This window comes from Cyanidioschyzon merolae, chromosome 12, assembly GCF_000091205.1.
Source record: "Cyanidioschyzon merolae strain 10D DNA, chromosome 12, complete genome".
Lineage (NCBI taxonomy): Eukaryota > Rhodophyta > Bangiophyceae > Cyanidiales > Cyanidiaceae > Cyanidioschyzon > Cyanidioschyzon merolae.
In genome coordinates, this window is record NC_010138.1 from 146864 (window position 1) to 168244 (window position 21381).

A 21381-nucleotide genomic window follows, 5' to 3' on the forward strand; every position below is an offset into this window, starting at 1 on the left:
ACGCTGCAAGTCCGTTGCGTGCGCTCCCGGCGTTGTGCATAGCGTGATGTACGAGGGCGCTTCACCACGAGGAACGCGCGGTGAGTGAAATACGATGCCCCTAGGCAGTGCTATGTATTGGTGGTGTTTTGCGGATCTTGGGTGTCCGGTGCGGCACGATGGCTGTTTCTGGCGACGTCGATAACCAGTGCGCACCCTGTGATTGACGACTCTGCGCAAAGAAACCTCCATCGAATACGTCATGCATCTTGTTCCTGAAGACGCGGCCCTTTCGAGTACCAAAGGCTAGGGCGGACCCCGTATCTAGCATGGTGTGTTCGGAGTCTGGCCAGCGCACCTCATTGATTCATATGCTCGCTGAATTCCGACGTGGTGATCATTCTGGACCTCATAGAGCTCGCAGACCTTTTGAACAGAATCATATTTTAGGCCATTGAAGGCGGCTGCGAGCGTCAATACCGTGGTAACTTGCAACGTTCACCGACGCGCACCATGACGCATACCGGGGAGCGGCGCACGTTGTCGCCGCGCGCAGTATGGAAAGCTGTGACCGTTTGTACCAGATATATACAGAATCGAATGACCCGTTCACTGCGCCTGCGCCTCAATCCGCATCATTGACATCACGCGCTCTTGCAGTAACGATGATGAGACTTGAGGCTCGGTCCATGAAACCCTGCACGCTAGACGGAGCGAGTGATCCAGACCTACAACGAGCCAATGAAGCTTTCGTGTGGTCGACCGCACCCGGTGGTGAACGAGCAACTGGCGCTGTCCAGCGCAGAGAGTCGTACACTAGGCAGCGCCACTGGCCGCGTCCGTGGCGTCCCGCATTGAGCGCGGACAACTGGCGCAAGTGTCGTTTCAGTGCCGCAAGGGGAAGCCCGTTTCTATCTGGGAGTGCACGTGCACTCGAGACTTCGTTGCACAGCCGCTACCCTGCGTTGAACAGTGCTGTTCCAGGTGGCCACGTGTCTATGCAGTATGGGCAGGCTGCGACTGCACGAGACGCGAACGAGGCCCGTACCGGCGTCTACCAACCTAGCATAGAAGCAAAGCTTAAAACACTAACTGAAAAGGTTAAACTTGCGTGTGTGCAGTGCAGAGCGCCGCTGGAACTAGATAGCGCTAATCGTTTGCGCTGCCCGAACGGTCACGGCGAGGCGAGCTGGATTCAGGTCAGCGAAAAGAGCAGAGGTGGCGGCTTTTGGGACCTGACACCGCAAAGGTTCCGCTACAACGTAGATGAACGTCCTCGAGGACCTTCTGTGGAACTTCGTCGAGACCTCTTCCAGAGCCCTTTCGTCGCCTTTTTGTACGAGCGTGGGTGGCGAGACCAGTTCCGATCTTCGGGATTTCCCGGCCCCGATGCTGAGTTTCGCATCGTTCAGAGCTTTTTCAAGGGCGCAAACTGCGTTATGGATCTAAGCTGTGGTTCCGGACTTTTTACTCGTCGCCTTGCGGCTAGCGGGGATTTTGACCACGTCATCGCTGTGGACTACTCAGAGGCAATGCTGCGCGAGTTGGTCGAACGAGCGGAGCGCGAGCCGCTACCTGAACGCATCGGTGGCGGCTTTGTGTCTGATCGTATCACTGGCATCATTCGCGCTGACGTGGAGCGTTTACCTTTCGCCAATGAGTCTATCGACTGTATTCACGCTGGTGCTGCGTTGCACTGCTGGCCCTGCGTCCAGGACGGACTCCATGAAGTGTATCGGATTTTGCGGCCCAGCAAGGGGCCAGGCTCCGGTCGTTTTCTGGCAACGACATTCCTGTGGTCGACGTCGCCGTTTGGACTCGCGGTCCGTGAAGGTCGTCTGCTTAGCCCGAGCGCCGGGTATCGCTTCTTCGATGCAAAAGAACTTGAGTGGCTTGTGAAGAGCGCTGGTTTCGAGCGGGTAGAAATTGAGGTGATTCGTCAATGTGCGATCATTCGTGCCTGGAAAGAACCGAGGGCACGGCACGGATAGCGGTGCACCACTACAAATAGATCTGTGAGGCGTATTCATGTAGCGTTCTCGCGCTTGAAGAGCGAAGTGCCATGCGGTGCGAGACTAGGGCGAGAAACCGTTTACATGAGCGGTATTCCGGATGACACCCAGTGGGTTTTACAGTGAGTCTCCGATCAACATGATCTGAAGCACGCAATGCTGAAATAGCCAGCAATACTGCGAATTAGAGGCGGGATCCTTGAAGGATGCTCTTCCAAGCGCGACCTGTATGTGATTGGGTGCGTTCGTAGCTGCTCGTTGTATCCTCGTGTATAAATGTATATATCGGGAGTTTATCTGTGCGCACATAATGGAGCGACACAGGGCGGGCTTTAAGCCGTTCATGCCTTCGGGAGAGAACGACAGCCTGAACTGGTCGACTGCCAGCTGCGAATGGCACGGAACTTTCCGCGCTAACGACGGGGAGGGCGCAGGAACCACGTCTCCTAGGCACGCAGGCCGGGATCGAAGAGTAGGACTGGGATCGCGGATCGGTGCCCTACGGTTTCGATGACGTCCCAGATTTGGAAATCGTGAAACATGCTCTGAGAATCAACTTGGAACGCTCGTGTCGCCTTGCTTACCGCGAATTTCTCGACATGAAAGACGACGCTAGTGTCGTGGCGGGCGCATGAACCTGGGCGCCGATCATGAAGGGCGTGTAATGAGCAACCAGGCGGTATATCAGCTAGACGAGCAGGCCTCGGCAAGTCAGGGAACGCGTTCAAGACAAAGTACTCTGAACATTTGCCGGCTATCACCGTGTAAGCGGATAGAACGCTGCTGTGCGTCGCTGGGGATTCTGACGAGTGGCAAGCTTGTGTGTGGTTTATCATCGATGCCGCAGTCGGATGTATACTCAGCCCGGCGAATTCTGGAATGCCCGCACAAATACGCATTCATCAGAATTTGTTTCTTTTCAAGCCGGTATTCGACGAACGGGATATCCCGAGCATTGGAGGCAGATTGCAGAACGGCTTCATGCAGTCACTGCTACCTTCGGAAAACGTCCATACTTCTACAAGGGAATCATTCCACGCTCAGCAGGTGGATAACAGACCCGTCTCGTAGTCCCTATGATGAACGCCGGGCTCTAAATCCAGCAAGTATCGAACACTATGTACGCGATATTCTCCTCGTTAGTCGACTCCATTCCGTTCTGAAGGATCTCTAGGAAACGCTATCAGCGAAGCGACAGGATGTGGACGATTCTTCCCGTTGATATGTCCGATAATGAAGCGACACGGATGGACAATGAAAAAGCCCGCTTCTATGGAAGACCATCGCGCCTTGAACGATGCACTATGGACCTTGCATTGAAGTGCGAACGCTTGTGATATGAGGGAGCTTGGTTCGTCTCACTCGAAGAGACGTCATTCGGGGCCAATGGTATACCTGCACATCGGTATTCGAAGAGCTGCATACGGTTGTTCTCGTTGAGGACATGGGCGAGTATTTCGAAAACATGCGGCGATGCAATTGTGTGATCTCCGAAAATATCCTGTAAATCGCCAGACGTTCGGGTTTATTCAACAACTTATCCTTTGTTGAGGCATTCTTCGTGGCTACTTCTTCCCGCTTTCTTTTCTTCTGCGCTTCGCCGACAACGTCGATTTTCATCCCTTGCGAGCGGCCAAGGAGTACGCAGCTGGACCTCGTGGCAAACTGCTCTTCCTGGCAGCCGCTTCCCATCGTTCCCGCCAGTCAAAGTTGCCTACTCTGTTGCCAAACGCAGTTTCTGCTCTCATGAACCCATGGATGAGTTGTTCGTATCCGTCACGTCTGTCTTCGACCAGTCGCTCTGTACCTCCCGTAACCCTGAAATGCTCTGTTGCTGTTCTGCTTGTGCCCGGGAGGGAATGTTCGAAAGCGCAAGCATCGCTCTTACCGCCCAGCAGATGCATCTGAATCCCTGGGGGAAAACGGAGATATAAAATAGCTACCAATACTATTACATCGCAGCAGGAAAAAAGCGGGCAAGAATGGAACACTATACAACTGCACTGGACAAGGACGAAAAAACGCTTCCGGAAAGAGGACGCTAAAGAACAACCAGGGAAAACTGCTGGAGCGGAATGACCAGTCTGAAACTGTTGTTATTGCCGCACTACAAAACCGCATCAACGGGAGTATCCTCCAGGACACGAAATGCGGGACGTCATGACGGAACGTGCAGCCTGTTACGCGAGGAACGCTCGCTCCGCTTCCCGTGCCCTGACACATCTCGTCACGCAACGATTCGTACGAGCTGTGGACGCAGGGATGCCAGCTGTTCATGTTTCTCTTCAGCGTCTCGATCAAACCTGCACGCGACAGCACAAGTGATGCTCGTTGCAGCAGATGCGATGAGCCCTGGTCGTGGAACCTGAGGGTTGCACAGTCGCCTCCCAGCGTCTGCTGACGAGTGGACGCGTTGGCTAGTTGCTGCGTCGCATCGCTGCTTCAGGAATCCATACGTCTGCAACGCACATGCCAAAACGTATCGAGCCTAGCCCAGCAATCGTGTGCAGATCGCTGCGGGGCGCTTCATGAGGCGCACCCTGCCGCCGATGTCCTCGTTGCACCCGGGCCTCACTGGCCCGAAACAATGCGGAAAGCTAAAAGGGACGCTACACTCTAGATCGTAAAGAAGCGTCGAAATAGCGCTCGCGGATGATCTCGTGGCAGGTGCACACGATACCGCGCTGCTGTCGCCTCTGACTTTGACTCGACGGAGGCTAGAAGCGAGCAGTCGCCAACTTGCTCGATAAGCTGGAGAAGCGATTGACCGAGGAGTCGCGTCGATTGGTGCTTGCCTACGCAAACGGACGTGCTGGTGCGTCCGCGTGTCGCACACCAGCGCCCTCGACGGGAGCGTCCAGCGAGTACACAGGGATCGCAGCTGGGCGATTTCCCTGCACGCGTTCGCGACGATACGGAAGCATCACGAGCGGGTGTGCGCAGCGATGCTCGCCGAGAAGCCAATCGTGAAACAGAGCCAGCTGCACGAGATGGTGCACGGTACGCTGGGCGGGCGCCAGACTGCGAGGGAATCAAAGGCGGGCCTCCCTGTACAGTGCGAGTCGACGAGCAACAACGCAGGCAGGCGCTCGCTGCACCGAGACCCGAACGCCTCGATCAGCATATGGACGAGTCACGTGCTTCCTGCGCGTCCAGCGGCGATGTGTGGAACCATTCTTTGAGGTGATCGTTCCGTACACAGTCTAGACATTGTGCTGAAACGCTCAAGTCTATCGATGAGGAGAAATCGATTGCCAACAGAGAGAGCACGGAATGACCCATCGGGAGCAGGGCGCTGGTACGGGCCGAGTCAGCAATCCACCAAGTCTAAAGCATCTTATATACACTCCAGGACCCATTCTTTTAGGGCATTGCCGAACGATAATTATCTTGCTCGATTATGGAACCACACCGACTATACTCGAGGCACCCGCGGTGCATCATTGTGCTCTACCACTAGGTGCCGCGTTGATTGCACATGCTGCATCGCGATGCTCGTGATTCCATGAACGAGGCCCCGCTCCAAAGCGACCTTCGCAGCGTCGCCTCAGAGAGCCGCTACCGCGCGCTAAAGCATGCCGACACCTATCGTTCAACGCGGGCTCCCTGACCACCACCATGTCAACGTTCCGTCCAAGAACACTCGTACGCTGAACAAGTCTCGGGCATTGGCGCACGATCTATGTCCTTCTTGTACTGGTTTGTACAGATAGCGGACGTTGATTGCTTGCGCACTGACGCGTTTGCGTCACCGAGATTCCACTATCATCGTTTTTAGTCTACGATGCGGTGTTCTCTGGCTTCACGGGTGTTGCAGGTCTAGGGCTATGCGCTCGCATGAAATACCCGGCGCTCGTGCGCAAAAACTGAGTTCTCCTAGCGCGACACCGGATGAGTTCGCCCGAGCCGCGTTGCGTCTTTCTTGCGCCGCCATCGTGGGCGTACGTGCACGCGCGCTAACCCAGCCCCGACTGCGCCGGAAAGCGCTCTTCTATATAACCAGAGAGAGCTGCGAAGTCATCGTTGACGTCTGTGAGTCATTTATTCAACGCATCGGATATATTGCCGCAAGGCTGGCCGAGCACAGCGGACGATCGCAGGTTACTATTCTGGACGTGCTCCAAACACTGGACGACTGGATCGCACCGTGCGGAGGTGACAGCTTTCGCGTGTCGAGCCTCGTACAGTACGCCGCAATCGAAGAACTGCTACCACCTCGTGATTTAGAACCGTTCCCGCGACGGCGTTTGCCGCGGAATGTGGAGCGCAAGACCCAGGAGCCCAGTGCTCTCGAAGCAGCATGGAGCGCGGACGCGGACGCTCGTGAAGATGAGCTCGCTACCGACGACTGTCTTCTGGATCTCAACAGACTGATGTGGGACAAACGCCTTGCAGGTGACGGTGAAGAGAGAGGTGATTCTGAGGCGATAAAATTCAAGCCAGAGAGTGCCAACGAGCCCGGCAGCGGCGTCGTGAAGGAATCCGGAACCGTCACAGCGTCAGACGCTTCATCAGACGAGAGAAGCCGAATCGCAGATGCGACGCTACCCTCCAAGAGTGCTGGAGATAATGCTGATGCACAACAGAACCCTGAACAGGCTCGAGTACATGGTGCATGCATCGAACGATGGATGCCGCCGTTCCCACCGCTGCACACCTATATGGATACGCCAGTCTACGCCGCTCCGGAAAACGAATCGGAAGTGGACAAGTTGCGCAGGCTCAATGAACAGCGATTACAAGTGGAGAACGCATTAGCGCGTGCTCGGGCTACCGGGTACCGACCTATCGAGAATCCATACCTTCAGTTACCCACGGTTGGGCGCGATGTCACCAAAGCCATAGATATGCGGCCTGAAAGCCGACAGCAAGTACATGCAGCAGTAGGATCGCGGACGTTATCAGCGCGAGAGCCACTGGAAAGCGAAATTGTCACAGCCCGTATTCGACCTTCGAATCAAGAAGTTTCCGACAAGGCTGAGCGCATTCTTGCGGAAAGCGGCGGGGTCACCGAATCCGCACTACCGTCGTCTGAGTACAGCACATGAAGCGGCTTGATACGGCACCGCTTGGGAGCGAATGCGTTTTGTACGTGTATTTTTTCTCAGGCGTCGTACCAGACCTCCAGAATCTACTCGTGTCCAGTACGTGTACGTTGCGTTGAAGAGAAGGGCTCGTTCGTGCGATACTCCGGGAGCCGAGTGCCTGTAGACGCGCCCAAAGCGCAGCTGCGGACGACCGCTGAGCCAGAACGGCTTTGGCATCTCCTTGCGGGCGCCGGTGTGAAGGGCTCCTATTCAGGACCGAGGTTGCTTGTACGGTTTTGGAGCGAGCGCCCCAGTCACAGTAGCGTTCGATATGCGCGATTGCTCCTCAGATGCATTGAAAAAAAGGGGTCCAGCAATCGCAGCTATGCCCTGCGGGTGAGCGGCATAGGAAAATGCTCGGAGCAGGCTGCTCCCGAGCGCGCCCTCATCTAGTACTGAAGACGCAGCTGTGCTGGGATTTCTTACGAACGCGTCCGACAATCTGCATGATAGGTCACTTCAACGAGCTGCTCGGTGACCGAGTCTTGGTTCCGCACCAAGCGGGCGACTGGGCGATCTCCGAGAGACGGCGACTTGTAGCCCGACTTGATCTACGGCGCTACGGCGAACACATTGGCATTGCCGTGCCTTCGAGCATCGCGCCTAAACTACTCCATTCGGAGTTGTATCAGATCCGACGCATTTCGTTTATTACTAGGTCCGTGTTCCCTGGGTACGAAGGCGAATGCCCTGACGATGCCCATCATCACCAAATGTGAGTGACTATTGTGCAGCTTTATGTGCCTGGGATCCGATCCGCAGGCTGCGAGCAACGACGCATCATTGCGTCTCCAGGGGCTCGAGGAAACGAAATCTCATGCAAACCGCACCAGGACGGCTCCGTACATACAACGTGACCCAAGCAAGTCGAGCTGCAGAGTGTCCTTACGCAAAATCAGACGCGACCTGGATCCCAGCGCTTCCTTGAACCCAGCAATCGGACAGTTGACTTGTACTTAGGAAACGCGGGAACGATCGTTGCGCTGTCGTGCGTACACCTTGTTCGTGAGAAATGCATCAATATCCAGATCCTGGAGCTTGCGCAGTTTGTCCTTGCTGAATCCCGTTTCGAAACGTGTTGCGGGGAGTTCCGGTCTTGTTCGCGTTTCGGACTGCTGATCGTCCGCAAGCGCCGAGCTCCCAGCGCGCTCACGAGACGTCGTGGCACCTTGCAGCACCGGAGTGACAGGTGAGGGACGCGTTCCGGACCCGTTTCTTGCGGGCGGTGTCACAATCGCTGGGGTATCGCGCCCGCGTCTGGTATTGTCGGGCGGAACTACAGAAGCTTGCAGTGTCGACGCGGTAGCACGTGCGTCTGAGCACGGACTCGCCCGCAGACGTCCGGGCGGCGGCTCGGTCGGCGTAGCTTCAGCTGAGCTTGTACTCGACATATCGCTGTGTCGCATGAAGTGTAATGTACCGGGACCCGGCCACAAACGCGTCTGTGCGACGCTTGCATCCCCGATAGCTTTTCCAGCGTTGCTCTCGTTATCTTGTGTCGTTAGGGTTGCTGGGATGGTGCTGGTGCTGGTGGTGGTTGCATTCGGCGGCCTTCTGGCGGCTTCTGCCGCAACGGACTCGTTCTGCTGCAAGCGCACAGCAGCAACGGGATGATCGACCACAGCCGCAGCGGCAACGGTGGTGTCCGAGGTCGCCCTTGGCGATGCATGTGCTGCCCTTGTCGTCACTGCAACGCTTTCGACTGCCGCATGGTGCGCTTCATTTACCGCGCTTTGCGGCGTTTCAGACGATTGAGCCCCGTCTGCATTCGAGCAGACGCATCGGGGCGATGTTTCATGCATCCCTCCACAATCCGGTCGTTCACGAGTGAAGGATTGCCTTCGTTCAGCGAGCTGCCGCAATGATGCCGTGGCGCCCGCGGGCTCGCATGGTGCCTCACCAAGTTGACAGGTTTCGGAAACACGGAATGTCGAGCGCCTATCCTCTGAGTTGCTATGGAGATTTGAGGCTGGTACGGCCATTTGGGGCTTTCCTCGCCTCCCGTCGTTCTCCAGTCGACCGGTACAACCGCGCTGCGACGTACGCTCTTGATGCGGTTGCGCGGGGTCCGCATGCACTCTTCCTGATTCGGGTGAGGCGCAAGCGCCAGATCCGACTTCATATCGAACTTCATCAGAAGATGTAGCTTCGGCAACTTGCAAGTTTGCAGCCAACAAAGAGCCCCGTGACTCCAGTGCCGCTTCTCGTGCACTCCCAAGGGACCCAGGAGCTCTCGCTAGCGCCGCATGAACTGCACAGCAAGCTGGGCGCATGTGTTCGTCCCGGGCGTGGTCAACAGCAGCAGTGCTCGTGCTTACCTCGCTCGTAAAGAAGCGACGCCTTCGTTTGCGCACCGCGCTGGCTTCATCTAGCGCCTGTAAGAGACGCTCAGCGGAGAGCTCGAGCGCCAGCGCCTCCTCCACCCCGTAGAGAACCGCGCTCCCGACAAGAAATGGATCAAGTTCCAACGGCTCAGGACTGTTCGCAGTACCCGCTGCGAATCGCAACGTACTTCGACCAGAAACACCTTCCAAAGCGGTTCCGCCACCACCTTCATCCTGACTGGGAAGTGACCGGGAACCCGCAACTGCTGCCGCAACACCACCCGACCTGCTGCCTGTTAGCTTGTCGGTACTTGGTGCAGTTACCTGGCAAGCTTCAAATCGCAAAAGATTTGCGCTTGCAGGTAACCTTTCTCTCTGAAGGAATGAAACAATAGCATTGAATACTTGCTCTCTAAGAAGCTCCTCCATCCTTTATGAACGCCAAGGCAGTTTCGGCACAGCGACTTGCTTGAGGGCGCGTGCGCGCGCAGTGCACCACGGAGACGCTGCGTTGACGTTTGCGCTAGACGAATGCATCTCTGAAGGCTCAACGGGGCTTCAATTTGTTCTGGAGCTTACGAAAGGTGGGAGATTATCGCGGATTATAACGTACGTTGACGCAGATCCAGGTGTTAGCGCTACTGGAAGCTTGTACCACGGATCAAGGGACATACAGACTGGTGTTCGAGGTGCTGTGATCGTTTCCCTATTCTTCAGTTGCTTTGCGCTATACCCGTGGAATCGCGGTTCGTTTCAGCGATCTGACGTCCGGAAAAGTCTGGTACTAGCGGTTGGGGAACAACGTCTGAGGGTCAGGAGCGTCTGGCAGCACCGGCAGAGAACCATTGAGCTCTTCCGGTGTTACGGGTTGCTTTTGCGTGTTTTGGAAGGCTGTATAGGCTTGCGGACCCTCTCACCCACACCCAGACGAGGTCAGGTTAGAGGTGCTGGGCAGCGTTGTCGTGGCGAATACCAAAGTGTATGAACAGGTTCAGTCGGCTGTGCGCCGCACGATACCGAAGCGGATCGGAACGAGCGTGTTTGCAGCTACTGGCGCCCGAGCGCTTGGAATGAAGCAGCACTTGGAGCACAGTTCGTGACCTTGAACGACGCATCTGGCACCCTTTTGAGCTGCGAAGGCCAACTGGGGCTTGCAAAGATGGATCGGGACGAGATATCATGGGTCGAGTACTTCAGCATGTCGAGCAACAAGACACCTATTGTTTCAGTATGCGATCGGGGCACGGGTGATAGAAGCGAAGCTTTCGCGGGACAAGTGTCATTGCGGAGCAACGCTTCTTTCTGCGCATTGCGGCCATTGCCCAGGTGTGCACGGCGCCCAGGTCAGTGCTGTCCACGCGCAGCTTTTTTTGCTGGTACGTCTGCACTTCCAGTGCGCTCTTCGGGCTTTTCTCTTGTGGAATGCGGTTCCTTTCTGGTATCGTGGCTGGGCAGGCGCCCATGGAAGGCAAACAGATGCCGGTTTGCTTTATTTGCGAAACACGAGCGAAACTTTCCAGACGCATTCCAGAGCGGGGAGCGCCGAAGCCTCAACCGCCAAAAAACGCCAGCCGCTGGATTGAAAGGTGCACTGTCGGACCTGTTGCATCGGGTTCCGAACCTGCTGCCTGCCAGGGACCGGGATCTGCGGTCCGATCTGGTGTCATGTCTCCAGCGTCTAGGCCGTGTAAGTCTGCTTTCATTCTTGCTTCTCTTTATAGACGCGTATTTGTCGCTCGTCGTGTTCAGTATAGGCTTGACGAGCACTGCGCTCTTCATCGTATTCCCGGGCACGGAGGAACGGCTTCGTACTCGCACCAGAAAGGCACTTGCACAAGTCGGCTCAAAGATATGCGCATCTGCCGGGTCGCTTGGGCGGCGGTGTCGTACTGCTCTTCTAGATCAACTGCGCAAGTTACTCTAGCGCTACCGGGCAAGCAAGTCACGGTTTATGCCAAATGGCGCCCTGCGGTGATCGCTCATGCGCAATTCAGGCGGTTCGGCAACCAGGCGTAAAATCAGCAGCGGGATTGCATGCCTTGCCGCATATATTCATCTGGTAGCGCTTTATGTGAGCAGAGCGGCACCGGCTTCCAAGCAAGTCATCCAGACAGATGTTCTCTTATATTCAGGATCTTTCGCGCTATCCAAGGAATCCCCGATAGCGCAACGGCCATCAACATCCGGCAGAGTGTTCATCGTTTCGCGCCATAACTTCAAGCATCCATCACCGATACTTCTCGTTGGAGACCGTCGTCCGTTTGTCCGACAATGCGGATGGCGCATGTCGGCCGCCAGCGCCAACTGCGGTGCCCAGAGTTCCGGAGCGGTCGGACGGAAAACGCTTTTGAGCACGAAGCGTGCCCTGGCAATGTCGCCTGTTTCTCAACCCGCCTGCATCAGCGCTGTTCGTACCGTTCACTGAAAGCGTAGCCATCCATTCTATGTTTACAGCGGATGGATGTACATTGCCCGCGATTTGAGAGGAAACGCAAACCCACTGAACGCGACATCTTTTGCGCGTATTTCCCCTACCTGATTCAAAGTGCTTGCAGGACGATGCCCATATCCGAATAAAATGCAACGGATCCTCCAGCTGGGGCGCGCACGTTATAGTTTGTGACTCTTCCCATTTTCATCAGCACCAGCTTTTGCAGGCTTTTTCTACGACTGCTTCCTTATCTTCTCTGTTATCTCCGCCTGCAAATAAGCGGGTGTCTACTCAATTTCCAACTCCGTTGTCAGCAGTCGCAGGATGTTGATGTCAGCGATCATCGACAGATTACGCCGATTCGGACTGCTGTCTACGCATTTGATGCACAGAGGCTGATTTTGATCTACGGTTCGCTTGCAATTTTCATCTTTTTCATACACAGCCGCGATCCACCATTTCCAATTGGTGAACCTCGGCTGCGCTCAGGCGTTCTCAAATGTTTACGATACGCCCGCCTCCGAGAGCCGCACAGTGACGCACAAATGCTTACTCGATCGCTCCGTTATGCCCGTGACGGGTACCGTAGGCTTCATTCGATGCCTTCTTCCACGTTCACGCCCAATGCCGTCCCCTTCGATAACGTCATTCTTCTGGGCAATGCTTCTTCGAGTATGCTGTCCGCTGCACGAGCAAGCGCACGCTGTCTCATTCGAAACTCGGTATGCGATTTGCACAACTATCGGAAACTGTACTGCAGTGTCTCCTTCAGCAAGATGTCACATGATTCTTTTGGACAAAAGGCCCTCGCTGCGCATGAAGCGCTTGCGTGCTAGCTTTTCTCTTCCGACAAGCATGCACTGATTCGAAAAATAAGATTCTTTAAAATTACTGCACAATCGACAGCTCCACGGGGCGACGTTTTACGTACGCACCCTGGCGTTCCACGATCGCTCTCCAAGCGTCGTCCTCCGAGCGGAAAACAACACACGCTAGAGGCCGAGCTTTGCGTACAGGTACGGCATCTGCAACCTCGGTTCCTTCAGCGGCCAGTTGCGCCGCGGCATCCGTCTGCTCCGCGGTGCTCCCTGAAGTGTCCTCTGTGTGCGTATCCGCATCCGCTTCGACCTCAGCTGCGCTATCATGAAGGCGCACCTCCTCAACGTCGTAAGCGTTTACAAACAAGCGCCAAACGTCAGCAGCTTCTACCCCTCTTGCGAGGTTCGAGCAAACAACTGCTCGGCCAACGTCGGACACTCGAGACAGCGCCGGTCGGTGGAGTTCCCTCTCCAGAAAAGACTCGGGCGCCAGCGAGACCGCAGAAAACACAGAGCGAGCTCGTCGACCACGACCGAACGGTTGAGCACCCTGCTCGCCCGCAGCGCCGCCACCGTTGCTGGAACGCGAGCCGCGGCCTCGCTGCTGGTAGTCCAGAAGGCGCTGTGCAACTCGTGCAGCCTCTTCAGGATCCCGGAACTGTACCAGCCAACGAGCGCGATCCGAGTTACGCCGATTTGATCCTCGAAAGATCTGCGCTACTGCAGCCTTTTGCCAAACGTCCCCATAGCGCTTGAGGACGTACTCCACGTCAGATCGAAGCGCGTACTTTGCCAGTTCCAGTAGAAGCACGGGGCGGGCGCCGACTGTCGTCATCTTATGCTCACAACCGACAGTTTTAAAGTTGACGACGAGCTAGGTGAAGCCGTTCGAGAAGCGTCCGCGAAGGCTCGGAGGCAGCAAGCTCGAGTACTCGAGGTTTAGGTCCCGCGGCCTGAATATTTTTCAGGTAGTAACACGACGTCGATCACAGTGCGGACGGCATGCGACGACGGACCTCGGTTATGAACGTTGAGTTCTAAAATATGCATTAAAGTTCGATAGGTACATTTTAATATCATATCCATCCACTCTTGCCGCGCATAGGCACCTCTGCGCGCCCTGTAACCCTCATCGAAAGGTGTAGACGGCCCGCGGAGCTTCGGCTCCGTCTTTCTCATGACCGAGGACGGCAGACCAGTTGTGATCGATTCCGGAGCACTTTACACACGTGTAGATTTCGCTGGTAATGATGTGCCAAGTGTAACAGTGCGAACGGCGTCTGAAACGCCTGTAAACGGCGTCAGCGTGGAGACCGATCCCGGTCGCAGCGCCGGTGCGATTCCGGACTGGGAGAGGCTCGCTGGTTTCTGGGACTCGGTTCTGACGGAGAGTCTTGGGACCAGGGCAGAGAATCAGCCACTCTTGGTCGTTGATTGGGCAGAGTCAACGAAGTTCTCCAGGGAGCTTCTGGCACAAGTCGCTTTCGAAACACTGGGCGTGCCGGCGCTTTACCTCGCAGCACCTGCAGTTCTCGCACTATACGCTGTCAACCGAACAACGGGCTTATCTATTGACGTAGGGCATACGAGTTTGCGGATCGCGCCTGTGTACGAGGGTTTCCAGTTTGGATACGCGACGACCACGCTGCCGATCGGTGGAATCGATATCGAAGCAAGGCTCAGAACGCTCGTTCTTGAAACGCACATCGGGGATGCGACCACGACACGAGCGTTAGACACGCTTGACTGGCGCGTACTAAAAGAGGCCGTTTCAGAAGTCCGGCCGAAGCAAGGCGTAGACGGCGAAACGTCAACGTTCACTGCCAAGCAATATGCAGTGGTCGAGGGGCGCAGCATCCTCGTCACCCCGGACCAGTACCTCGGCTGCACCGAGATGCTTTTCACGCCGGCGACCTCTCCCGATGGGAAAAACAGGAGCACATTCACGGAGAGGGTTCATCTAGCGCTTATGCAATGCGAGCCGGATATTCGGCGAGAACTTGCCGCGAATATAATGTTATATGGAGGTGGCGCTGCGCTCAAAGGACTCGCAGAACGTCTTCGTAGTGAGCTCGTTGACGTATTGCCGTCGTCTATGCATCCGAATGTCGCTGTTGCGCATGACCCTTCGACCGTCGCTTGGCGTGGGGGATCGATTCTTGCCTCCATAACGATGTTTCAGCAGTTGTGGGTCACGAAGCAAGATTATAACGAACATGGGCCGCTCTGCATTCTGCGAAAAGATACGATGCGATGAGTTCGAGTACGTGGCAGCTACAGAGAAACGCACCCACGTGACGTAGAGGATCTGCACGTGATCCATGAAAGCTCTTTCATGGGTCCACAGTTTTCTTGTTGTAGTGGATCATGGGTGACGTGAGCTGTGCCTTGAATAAGGACGACGAAAATTTGAACGCGCTGCATGATGATTCCATCCATGGAATAGGAGATCGCTTCCGGTCCTAGTTCCTGAAACGGGGAAGTCAACGCGGCAATTCAGAAAGAGGTATCTCGGTATATAAGGAGGCGACGTTTCCTCAAGGTGGAAACGCGGGCCGCGAGCGCTCTGGTCTAGAATTTTTATGCAACCCATGAGCATGGGCAATTTTTTAAACCTGCCTAGAAGAATGAAGCGGATCTCGCCGCTTCCACGTGCGCCATTGCAGAGTTTGAGCAGACGAAACCACGAGCCGAGAACGAATACGTGTGAATTTTTTGCTTTCTCCAAAACATACGCATTTCACAAACTCCTTAGCTGTTTCTGGTACGAGCCAGTCCACTGTACAGGTGCACGCTAGTTCCTGCGTTCTGCCTTGTAATCCAGACACGATGAAAGTCACTCGCGGGCAGGTGCGATGTGCACTACACACGTATTAGATTAAAACGGAACACCGAACGAGTCGCGCTGCTCCTGCCTTGCGATCCTTTTTCCGAATTTGTTGCGATGAACTGCCTTGACATTCGACATGCAGTAATGAGAATTCGTGGATGCGTATGTAGACTTTGGATGCTAGGTCGTCGTTTTGGAGTGACTCGAATGACGCTATGCCGCTGGAATGCGCGCCGTCACCAGCATCCCGATGATTCCCGACGCAAGCGAACAAAAGCGCTTAGAAGAACTGGTGTCGTTTTCCAGCGCTTACGTGCAAGCCTCCAGTGCTCCCCTTTTCGTATACGTAGCATGTTCGAATCCCGCATTGTACCAGTTTTCGATCGTTCTGCTTCAAGGCAATGCTTGGACGCAGCGATTCGTGCCACTGGATCGGGGACGAAAACTTCTGGAAGTCGATGCTGGACAGCTTCTTCATAGGCTCATGAGGAATGTTCACTAGATATCTTACTTGCAATGATCGGTTCCGTTCGGATCCTAAATCATCCTCACTTGGAAGCTATTCACGGAACTACATTCGACAGCACCCTGATCCGTATCACCGTGAATACTCCAAGATACTCACGTCTCGTTTGTTGGCATGGAAGATGATCTTGGACTCGGGCCGCAGTCATCGCAGGGATCGCGAACAAGAAAGCGTGCGTCACCGCTTAGCACGAAGGGAGCATATACGGGCCTAAATTTCCCGGCTTGCACTCTAGCCGAGACTTTCCATCCGGTATTTTTTCCATCCCAGACATCATAGCGTTCCACAAAACCTGTATTAAATGAAACAGCGTGCGTTTGCGTCTGCTGCGGACAGAGCACTCGCCGTGGGGATTGTGTCGAAGAAGCCCGCGATCCTAGGTCGCCACACTGGGCCCAGAAACCGAGGTAGGCGTCGCCTTGAGCATTCGTTACTCGTTACAGGTATAATTCGTGAGCAATAAGGCATGTGTTTGGATAACAAAGGGAGGTCTCGGAGGGCGGTGTCTGTGGGTGTGTGTGTGTGTGTTTGGTAGACATATGGGAAAACCCGCCCACTGCCAAGTGTCTCACAGCCGCGACAAACGCCCCAAGGCCATGTACAATAAACATGGAAAAGGCAAGTGAAGGGTAGATCGGAATTTCCAAAATTGCATGAAATGCGAAGAGCTAATCCGAAGAGAGCGAAATCGGAACTTGAACGCTGCCATCGACATCCCTCGACACCTGAAGACTGAGCTGGAGGAACAGGAACAACCGGCATATATAGAGCCGGGGATATGCGAGAGGAAAAGGAACCATTCGCAGAAGAAGCCCGCTAATGCTGGTACTGATAGTGACGGGGAGGAATCCAAAGGTTTGCACGAATGTCCGGTTTCGATAAGTGGACCCATTCCATCGTATACTGGCATTTGTGTATCCGGCACCAAATGTATGTTCAGTTGAGCAGAAACGCTCTGCGAACATAGGGTAAATGAATACCCACTCGCGCATGCCTCCCAACCTTTTTCGACTGGCCCCTTGCAATCTGTTTCAGCTTCTCCTTGCTCACCACGACACTGAGAGTTTGCCCCAGAAATTTGGATCGCGTCAGCTCCTCGGATATCGTCTTCAGCACCGCACATCTCCTGATATTAATGGCGGCATTAGAGTCTCGGTTCACGAACTCCTTACGTGACCTGCCGCTTGTCGAACTTGCCGATGCAAGGCGTCCCCGAACTCGTGCCCTCAGTTCTACTTGGTGCTCTGTCAATTCTCAGCGCTTTTCTTTCGACGAAGTGCTCCGCTGCCTTCTCTCCATCTCAACCTTCCGAACTGTACATTCCAACTCTTTTCTTATATTTTGGAAAAACGAACGCACTTGCTTATGCGCTTACGAGAGGACCTTCCCAGCGGGAAAAAACTTGCCCGAGAACGATGACATGTGCGCCGGTGTGTCATCTTGCTGAATACTCCAGCGATCCGCTCAATGGAGCGATCATTGCGTATCACGATAGAAAACATTCCCCCGATGCGGTTGAGCCACGGAGTATGCGGAGGAATGAAAAACAGCTCTACTCCCCGACAGAATCTGCACAAACTCGGACATATCGGGAACGGTGAAATACCACGTTTCCCAATAGAAGGACATCGCCAGAGGTCTGGGCAAAGTCGTCCACGCTTCGACAAAGTGATTGGTCCTTTTGAATGTAAATTCTCTACTTGCGAAACTGAGACCGCGAGATGAATCCACTGCAGCTGGAAACGATGATGATGATGTCTTAGTTTTCTTCGTGTTCAATTGTACATACAATGGGCCCCCTCTGCGCGAATATCCATTTACGCTCTGAAAATTTCGTCCGAAGCAAGTCTCATCGACTGAGAAAAACAAATCGACGCCACTCTGCTTCATACCGATCGCAACGGTCCAGTAACTTTGTTGCAGTCGCGATTTCTGTCGCGGATGGCCGTGCCTGCATTAGGACTCTGCTGCGATTGGTCCCCAGTGTTTCCAGGGCCATACGAACAAGCTGGTGATAAACAGAAACGCCCGTGGCGTGTCTTATCGGCGCTATTGCTTCCCATACGGTGATCCATGGATCACATTCTACAGTTGACCGCGAGCACACGCTGTGAGAGTACCAGTTTTTGATGCGGAGCGCCTGTGCTTGTTCTTTAATCTTCCTCAGCCATCTGCGTTCTATGGTATGACCGACCGGAAGGAGGCATGCAGCCCTACTTGCACTGTTCAGTAAAGAATGCATATCCCACGAGCAATTCGTCTACAGTCTGTACTGTGCACTCCAGCATGATTTCGATCAGCTGCTGTACACCGCAGCAGGCGTGTAAAAAAATCGAGTTGAAAGACTGGAACACGGGCGTAAGTGCACCTGCAGCGGATCGCTTCGAAACGCGCACATACGCGGCAGGTATCCGAGGTTCTGCTCGGTGAAGCGTCTTCGTTCATTCGCGAACGCCTCACTGGACACTATTAACACAGATCTTGGGAGGTAATGGATCCACCTCCCGAGTCACTGCGTTCTGTGTGGTGTGCGATTCTCTTCCGAGCGCTAAAGGCACTCGAGCAGGCCAACTCGAACAGGAGTTCTTTTACTGCGAGGGAAATCATCGACTACGTCGACGCACACTGGGATCAAGTTGCACAGGGTGCAGAGTTCCGTCGCAAGTTCAGTGTGGAACTCACAAGAAGACTTCAACCAGACAGTGCTCTCGTCGAGTTGGACAGGAACCCAAGTGCGCTTGACGCTGAGCAGACGCACGAGGCATATTGGAAGCTTCGGCTGGGTGTGGACTCCTATGACTGGAGCCTGATAACCGAGGAACATGCAAGCCGCCTCGCCGATGATCTGGACCTAGAGCCTGCGCCCAAGCGGGCTCGCTCTACGTCCGCGGAAACGAAGAGCACCGCTTCACTGCTGTTAGCGCCAGCACCTGGAACAACTGCATCGGGGTCGCCAGAAACCCCAACTGAACCACAACGCGTCGCGACTTTGGCAGACATCGAATCATCCACTGGTCGCACTTCTGCTGTGTCGAATCGAGCAGAAGAGAGGTCTGCGTCTGGTCCGGCGGGCGTGCCGCGCACCGAAGGAAACACCAGAACACGACACGGGGGGCATTCGGCCCGCTCCGCTGCAACCGATGGTGGACAACGTACCATTCGACGAGGTGGACTTGTCGCCCAGTTCAGTGAATCTGTGCTGGCTCGTTTAAAAGCCGGTGTGCCCGTAGAGGAAATCGATCCCTTAGAGCTCATCGATGATGCCGCAATTCTGGAATGGAGGAAACCGCCGCGTGGGGTGCCCTACACCCTAAGCGAGCACCAGCGAGATCCAAAGCTTCAGTTATCGTCGGACCTCTTAACGGTGACTGGAGAGCGCGGCTTCCGCAGTATACGCGGTATTCATGGCGTTGCGACTGGTGACTGGTTCTTTGAGATCCAGGTGCTGGCAGGGGAACCGCCACCGCTGCCCTGCCACGAGAGCGTCGTCGATCGCGATGGAGTCCAGCCTCATATAAGAGTCGGGTTCGGCTCCTGCCGGGCTGAGGTATCCTTCCCGGTCGGTTGGGAAGTTCACGGCTATGCGTATCGGGATAAGACTGGCGACAAGGTTCACGACTGCATCCCGGAGGCATACGGTTCCTGTTGGGGCCAGCTCGGTGACGTGATCGGTTGTCGAATCTGCCTGCCACCGAGTCTTGACGCTCGCGAAGAGGCTCTTATTCGACGACTCGATGATGCCTGGTTTGATTTCAAAGGCATGAACATGGGTCTCGGGAGCAAACCGAAAATGCCACCGCCAACAGAGCTCCTCTATACCACGGACAGAGAGTCAAGCCATGTCGCCACTGGTACCTATATTGAATTTTTCAAGAACGGTGTCTCGCAGGGTATCGCATTCCGGAACCTAATACCTGCTGTATACTATCCGATGATTTCTCTGTACATGGGAGCCAGATGTCGAGCCAACTTTGGAGCGGAACCTTTCCGCACGAGCATTCCCCCAGGCTGTCGAGGTTTTTGCGAGTCAACGCCGCCACCGTGGACGTTGACCCCGGAAGCAAACGCGGACTCTGCGACATTTAGGTCTGACGACGGTCACACTGGTCCGTATGTCCCGGGAATCAGCACAATAGAGACACTAGAAGCGTAGCAGGGAGGCACAGCGCATTGGCAGCTTAGACTGGACGTTTTCTGGGCCAAGACCTCTCACAGCGAGTACCCTACTTTACGTTCTAGGATACATGGCTGTAGCGCTGTGCAGCGAACAGAAAAGAACAAACTATACACGACCAGAAGACGAGAGCAATCCCGCTTCTTCGTCCAGATACGATCTACAGGATGTTGTGCGCACGATGGCCATGGAAATCATCGAAAACGTGACCTCCCACGACAGGTCGCAGCTTTGCTTGCAATGTGCTTCTGGTACGAATAGCTAGTCTCTACTCTGTGAAAGTAACGCAACGATTCATGTCGAGAACAGGACATCGAGCTTTGATTCTGTCTGGAACGGTGAGCTCTGTTCGTTTAGTATGATTCGAGCTCTGCGTTGAAGGCATGCAGCGTCCTCAGCACTGCGGCAAAAGAAAGCGCAATTGGCGCGCTTTATTGAGGTAGATCTTTATGAAGCAGCGTCTGAGGAAGCACTGCGCTGCGCGAACTCTATTGAGCAACGCTCTTGTTACTGAAGCGCCAGTCACAACACAATGCCCCTGTCTGTGAACCGCATCAACCGGAATGGAGTGCTGTTGTCAACAATGCGCCAGACATGAAACGATACTAACAGTCGGAAAGCATGTCAAACGAAAGAGGAGAGCTTTCATCACTGAGACGCCAGAAACGAAACAATACTGATAATCGAAAACCGAGTCAAGCGGGAATGGATACCCTATTGATTGTCGTTGTTGCTCAGGGTCTGATTTCAGACCCTGAGCAACAACGAAATGGACTGTCTCATACAGTGCACGCGTGTTGGATTTTCTCGCAGAGCAGACCAGAACAGAACAAGTGCATGCGTCAATGCACCATGCCTGCAAGTGGCGCACCAACCCGTCAAATAGACTCGGACGAGGCTTGTGCTCGGCAACATTCGAGAGCATCTGATTCCTGGAGGGCGCCGATCCAAAGGTCCATGGTAGGTGCTCTGGAAGCGGTTGCTTCGGCAGCGGCCCCGGAGGCGCTAGACGCACGACACCAGATCCCAGACAGCAGTCTATCCGGTGTCTTTCCGTTTGAATGATGTTGCTCTCTGAATAGCAACATATCCAATACACCAGTCGTCTAAGAAGTCTCTTTTTCAACGAAAGTAGCTGCTTTGCGGGCAACGTACGGACGGCACGTGTTTCATTTCGACAGCGAAACGCGCTCTTGAGTA

General features: G+C 54.8%; 6 protein-coding genes and 1 non-coding gene across 7 annotated transcripts, besides 2 other annotated features; 5 read left to right on the forward strand and 2 right to left on the reverse strand.

Annotated features, from left to right (window-relative positions):
• Nucleotides 1–644: 644 nt before the first annotated feature.
• Nucleotides 645–1970, forward strand: CYME_CML067C (hypothetical protein, conserved; the record flags this gene model as incomplete). The annotated part of the gene is made up of 1 exon (XM_005536667.1): nt 645–1970. One exon carries the CDS (start codon nt 645–647, stop codon nt 1968–1970), a length of 1326 nt encoding a protein of 441 aa, XP_005536724.1.
• A 2341-nt stretch (nt 1971–4311) lies between these two features.
• Nucleotides 4312–5240: a sequence feature (possible transcribed region).
• A 578-nt stretch (nt 5241–5818) lies between these two features.
• CYME_CML068C (hypothetical protein) lies at nt 5819–7039 on the forward strand (the record flags this gene model as incomplete). The annotated part of the gene is made up of 1 exon (XM_005536668.1): nt 5819–7039. One exon carries the CDS (start codon nt 5819–5821, stop codon nt 7037–7039), a length of 1221 nt encoding a protein of 406 aa, XP_005536725.1.
• Nucleotides 7040–8034: 995 nt separating this feature from the next.
• CYME_CML069C (hypothetical protein) lies at nt 8035–9831 on the reverse strand (the record flags this gene model as incomplete). Its single annotated transcript, XM_005536669.1, has 1 exon — nt 8035–9831. The coding sequence occupies one exon, from the start codon at nt 9829–9831 to the stop codon at nt 8035–8037; it is 1797 nt and encodes a 598-aa protein (XP_005536726.1).
• Nucleotides 8095–11446: a sequence feature (possible transcribed region).
• Nucleotides 9923–11990, forward strand: CYME_CML071T. Its single transcript, XR_002461408.1, has one exon. It is a non-coding gene; the product is annotated as a hypothetical transcript (transcript).
• A 731-nt stretch (nt 11991–12721) lies between these two features.
• Nucleotides 12722–13486, reverse strand: CYME_CML072C (hypothetical protein; the record flags this gene model as incomplete). The annotated part of the gene is made up of 1 exon (XM_005536670.1): nt 12722–13486. The coding sequence occupies one exon, from the start codon at nt 13484–13486 to the stop codon at nt 12722–12724; it is 765 nt and encodes a 254-aa protein (XP_005536727.1).
• A 342-nt stretch (nt 13487–13828) lies between these two features.
• On the forward strand, nt 13829–14908 carry CYME_CML073C (similar to actin-related protein; the record flags this gene model as incomplete). Its single annotated transcript, XM_005536671.1, has 1 exon — nt 13829–14908. One exon carries the CDS (start codon nt 13829–13831, stop codon nt 14906–14908), a length of 1080 nt encoding a protein of 359 aa, XP_005536728.1.
• A 3590-nt stretch (nt 14909–18498) lies between these two features.
• Nucleotides 18499–20160, forward strand: CYME_CML074C (similar to trithorax protein ash2; the record flags this gene model as incomplete). Its single annotated transcript, XM_005536672.1, has 1 exon — nt 18499–20160. The coding sequence occupies one exon, from the start codon at nt 18499–18501 to the stop codon at nt 20158–20160; it is 1662 nt and encodes a 553-aa protein (XP_005536729.1).
• Between the last annotated feature and the right edge of the window lie 1221 nt (nt 20161–21381).